The sequence below is a fragment of the Salvelinus sp. IW2-2015 genome, linkage group LG1 (assembly GCF_002910315.2).
Source record: "Salvelinus sp. IW2-2015 linkage group LG1, ASM291031v2, whole genome shotgun sequence".
NCBI classification, from domain to species: Eukaryota; Metazoa; Chordata; class Actinopteri; order Salmoniformes; family Salmonidae; genus Salvelinus; species Salvelinus sp. IW2-2015.
In genome coordinates this window covers 30,002,642-30,008,528 of record NC_036838.1, presented here as the reverse complement: position 1 = coordinate 30,008,528, position 5,887 = coordinate 30,002,642, and the positions used below count along the sequence as shown (strand labels likewise).

At 50.6% G+C, this 5,887-nt stretch overlaps 1 protein-coding gene across 1 annotated transcript; it reads left to right on the top strand.

Moving 5' to 3' along the window:
- Nucleotides 1–3,033: 3,033 nt before the first annotated feature.
- Nucleotides 3,034–3,825, top strand: LOC112081245 (keratin-associated protein 9-4-like). Its single transcript, XM_024147531.1, has one exon. The coding sequence runs from the start codon at nt 3,034–3,036 to the stop codon at nt 3,823–3,825; it is 792 nt and encodes a 263-aa protein (XP_024003299.1).
- Nucleotides 3,826–5,887: the final 2,062 nt, after the last annotated feature.

Genomic DNA, 5,887 nt, shown 5'->3' with positions numbered 1-5,887 from the left:
GTGTTTAGTGACTTGTCATGCTTTGTGTTTTTTGTGGAACCACGGAAGAGTAGCTGCTGCTTTTGCAAAAGCTAATGGGGATCAAAATAAACAAATGATCAAGTACCCAAGATTGCCACTAGAGACATACATGCAATATAACCTACCTATTACATACAGAACGGAAGTACCTACTGAGATGATGTAGTGATATGTAGAAGAAGAGTATGCATGTGCTGATGATATATGCTGTGATTGAGTGCTACACCTGCTGAGTAAACTTCCCCTTAATTATACCCATCGTGTTCTCATGTTACTGTACCTACTACTCAACAAGATTGACAATGATGAAGGTGGCAGCTTTAGCTGTTCCTGCCCTCCCCAGGTCAACTTACCATGGTCGACTATCAATATTACAGGAACTGTCTGTCCAGATGTTAGGAAGCATGCAGAGCTACTGCATTGCCTTAACTCTGAAGGTCAAAGGATCTTCTCAAGATTCAGGTACTGTGTTTACAACAGCTGTCACAGCTCTGACGCAATATTTCATTCCGGCTACCAATGTCGTGGTCGAGCGTCATAAGTTCCAACAAAGAGCACAGAGACCATGTCCATAGTGGAGAACATTGCTGCCCTCGAGTTACTTGTGAACTATGATTTTGGTGAAAGAGGAGATGAGATGTTGAGAGGTCAACTTATTGAAAAGGCCTCATGCCCCTGTGTCAAATAAATAATTTTACTGCAGGCTAATCTCACACTGCGCACTGCTATTGCGCACGCAACTCAAGTGGAAAGTGGCCAAGCGCACATCCGAATTAAGACTGTAGCACCAACTGTTCCAGACGACTGTGTGATCACGCTCTCTGTAGCCAATGTGAGCAAGATCTTTAAACAGGTCAACATTCACAAGGCCGCGGGGCCAGACAGATTACCAGGACATGTACTCAGAGCATGCGTGGACCAACTGGCAAGTGTCTTCACTGACATTTTCAACCTCTCCCTGACCGAGTCTCTAATACCTACAGTACATGTTTCAAGCAGACCACCATAGTCCCTGTGCCCAAGAAAGCGAAGGTAACCTTCCTAACTGACTACTGCCCTGTAGCACTCACTTTAGTAGCCATGAAGTGCGCTACAGAGGTTAGTGCGTACGGCCCAGTACATCACTGGGGCCAAGCTTCCTGCCATCCAGAACCAATATACTAGGCAGTGTCAGAGGAAAGCCCAAGAAATTGTCAGACTCCAGTCACCTAAGTCATAGACTGTTCTCTCTGCTACGGCACGGCAAGCTGTACCGGAGTGGCACATCTAGGTCCAAAAGGCTCCTTAACAACTTCTACCCCCAAGCCATAAGACTGGGTGGCCATTTGATAAAATTTCAGCAGACTATTTACATTACTTTGATTTTATGTAATAATCCATAATCCAGTGGATTATTACATAAAATCAAAGTAACGTAAATAGTCTGCTGAAATTTTATCAAATGGCCACCCAGTCTGTGGAGAGAGAAAACCCCCAAAAGAAGAATAAACAGAGATACAATGCCCGGCTCCAATCCACCTGAAGACACAAAAAAGTCAGGTCGCTGCAGTTACAGGTGTGGCTGTACTACACACTTAGCTAATGCTACAGACAGCCCCACCGCCAAGGCCAAATGCAAGGCCCATGACTAAACCGGTCATTACACACTGGTATGCCATGTTGATAAAAAAAAAGCTATTGTACACTTACCTACTCTAAACAAGACTTATTGTTACGGTGCCCCTTCGCTGACGTCCAGCGTGATAGTTACTACTATAGCCTCCATCATGTAAAAAGGAAAGCCTTTGCTAGGCATGGATTTAGTTACGGCCCTGAATCTGCACATCCCTGGTAATACTGCACTGTCCATTCCTCCACCCATTAAGATACAGCACTTGGCAACCACCAGCGTGTCGAAACTAGGGTGTGCCAAAAGCGGTCTCTGCTGACCTGGTTCCCTTAAAAAAAAAATGGAATAATCGATGCCTCCCATGGGTTTCACCCATAGTGATTACCAAAAAGATTTGCGCAAGCCAAACAAAGTAGTGATCCTTGACAGTTATCCACTTCCTCACATGGTACACGACACTACTATGTTGTCAACCATTGATTTGGCTAGTGCCTACCAGTAGGTCCTCCTCCACGAGGAGAGCTGGGACTTGACAGCGTTCATTATGCACAACAGCCTTTTCCCGATTTTGCCAGTCGCCTACAGGCCTCAACCCCTGCTGCCTTTCAAAATATGATGTCCTCCCTACTGCGGAACATACAAGGTGCACAAGGCTACCTGGATGACATTGTAATATACGGACAAACTAAAGAGGAACACGACCGCAACTTGCAAGCCGTTCTCAACCCATTGGAGAGCGCCGGTCTTCAGCTAAACAAAGAAAAATGTGACTTCAACAAAAAGAACCTGACCTTCCTTGATCATACCATTACTGCACAAGGACCACTCCTGATGATGCCATCATCCTGGGCTCCTTCCTTTGGTTAACCAGGCTGTACTCCAAATTCGTCTGCAACTACTCTACAGAGGTCTAGCATATGCTCGCCTGCCTTCAGACAGGCGAGCCCTTTTCAAATGGACGGATGCTGCGCAGGAGAGCTTTGAGAAAGTCAAGCAACCTACTGATTGTCTATCGCTCTGCCCTGGCCATATTCAACCCTGCTCTTCTTACCCTGGTGTCTAAAGACACATCACATTATGGCTTGGGTGGTGTGCTTACGCAAATACATCCAGATGAAACAGAACGCACAGTGGTGTTTGCATCCCGTTCCCTCTGTTCACCTGGGCGCAAATTCTCTGTAATAGAAAAGGAAGCTCTTGCCTGTGTGTGGTCGGTTGAGTGGTGGGAAATGTTCATGAGGGGTACACGTTTTATACTGAGAACTGATCATCAGGCCCCAGAATGCACATTATGAGATGGTGCGCTCACTTACTGTGCCTCACATATGACATTCTGTATAGGCTCGGATCAGTACATTTCATTGCTGATTGCCTGTTGCATCTTCCACTCCACTCATATGACAATGCTGTCCCTGTCGCTGAACCAGTGGCCCTGCTACCCACTGTGCTACCCCCACTGTGCTACCCCCACTGTGCTACCACACTGTGCTACCCCACTGTGCTACCCCACCTACTGTGCTACCACCCACTGTGCTACCCCCACTGTGCTACCCCCCATGTGCTACCCCACTGTGCTACACCACTGTGCTACCCACCACTGTGGCTACCACACTGTGCTACCCCACTGTGCTACCCCCACTGTGCTACCAAACACTGTTCTACCACCACTGTGCTACCCATACTGTGCTACCCCCACTGTGCTACCCCACTGTTCTACCACCACTGTGCTACCACCCTGTGCTACCCCCACTGTGCTACCAACACTGTGCTACCCCCACTGTGCTACCAACACTGTTCTACCACACTGTGCTACCCCACTGTGCTACCCCCACTGTTATACCACACTGTGCTACCCCCACTGTGCTACCAACACTGTGCTACCCCACTGTGCTACCCCCACTGTGCTACCAACACTGTGCTACCCCCACTGTGCTACCACCACTGTTCTACCACCACTGTGCTACCCCCTGTGCTACCCCCACTGTTCTACCACCACTGTTCTACCACACATGTGCTACCAACACTGTTTCTACCACCACTGTGCTACCCCCACTGTTCTACACCCACTGTGCTACCCCCACTGTTCTACCCACACTGTGCTACCCCACTGTGCTACCAACACTGTTCTACAACCACTGATCTACCACCACTGTGCTACCCACTGTTCTACCACCACTGTGCTACCACCACTGTGATACCCCCACTGTGCTACCCCCACTGTGCTACCAACACTGTTCTACCACCACTGTGCTACCAACACTGTTCTACCACCACTGTGCTACCACCACTGTGCTACCCCCACTGTGCTACCCCACTGTGCTACCAACACTGTTCTACCACCACTGTGCTACCAACACTGTTCATACCACTGTGCTACCAACACTGTTCTACCACCACTGTGCTACCAACCTGTTCTACCCACCACTGTTGCTACCAACACTGTTCTACCACCACTGTTTACCACCACTGTGCTACCCCCACTGTGCTACCACCACTGTGCTACCCCCACTGTGCTACCCACTGTGCTACCCCCCATGTGCTACCCCCACTGTGCTACCAACACTGTTCTACCACCAACTGTTCTACCACCACTGTTCTACCAACACTGTTCTACCACCACTGTGCTACCACCACTGTGCTACAACACTGTGCTACCACCACTGTGCTACCAACACTGTGCTACCAACACTGTTCTACCACCACTGTGCTACCCCCACTGTGCTACCACACTGTGCTACCCCACTGTGCTACTCCACTGTGCTACCCCCACTGTGCTACAAACACTGGCTACCAACACTGTTCTACCACCACTGTGCTACCCCCACTGTGCTACCCCCACTGTGCTACCCCCACTGTCTACCCCCACTGTGCTACCCCACTGTCCTACCACCACTGTGCTACCCCCACTGTGCTACCCCCACTGTGCTACCACCCACTGTGCTACCCCCACTGTGCTACCCCACTGTTCTACCACCACTGTGCTACCCACACTGTGCTACCCCACTGTGCTACCAACACTGTTCTACCAACCTGTTCTACCTCCACTGTGCTACCCCCCTGTGCTACCAACACTGTGCTACCAACACTGTTCTACCAACACTGTGCTACCCCCACTGTTCTACCACCACTGTGCTACCCACACTGTGCTACCCCACTGTGCTACCCCACTGTTCTACCACCACTGTGCTACCCACACTGTGCTACCCCACTGTGCTACCCCCACTGTGCTACCCCCACTGTGCTACCAACACTGTGCTACCCCACTGTGCTACCCCACTGTGCTACCCCACTGTTCTACCACACTGTGCTACCCCCACGGTGCTACCAACACTGTGCTACCAACACTGTTCTACAAACACTGTTCTACACCCACTGTGCTACCCCCACTGTGCTACCCCCACTGTTCTACCACACTGTGCTACCCCACTGTGCTACCCCCCTGTGCTACCACACTGTTCTACCCCCACTGTGCTACCCCCACTGTGCTACCCATCGTGCTACCTCCCACTGTGCTACCCCACTGTGCTACCACACTGTTCTACCACCACTGTGCTACCACCACTGTGCTACCACCACTGTTCTACACCCACTGTGCTACCACCACTGTTCTACCCCCACTGTGCTACCAACACTGTTCTACCACCACTGTGCTACCCACACTGTGCTACCACCACTGTGCTACCCACACTGTTCTACCCCCACTGTGCTACCACCACTGTGCTACCCCACTGTGCTACCACCACTGTGCTACCCACCACCTGTGCTACCACACTGTTCTACCACCACTGTTCTACACCACTGTGCTACCACACTGTGCTACCACACTGTCTACCCACCACTGTTCTACCACCACTGTTCTACCACCACTGTGCTACCAACACTGTGCTACCCACACGTTCTCCACCACTGTTCTACCACCACTGTGCTACCAACACTGTGCTACCACCACTGTGCTACCAACACTGTGCTACCACCACTGTGCTACCACCACTGTGCTACCACCACTGTGCTACCAACACTGTTCCTAAACCACCACTGTGCTACACAATGTGCTACCACCACTGTGCTACCACCACTGTTCTACCACCACTGTGCTACCACCACTGTTCTACCACCACTGTGCTACCACCACTGTGCTACCACCACTGTGCTACCCACTGTGCTACCCTGTGTTACCCACTATGCTTAATGCACTGTCAGTGGCTTTGTTCTCCTCCGAATATGCTACATGCCCAGACCTCGGTGCTTTACACAGCC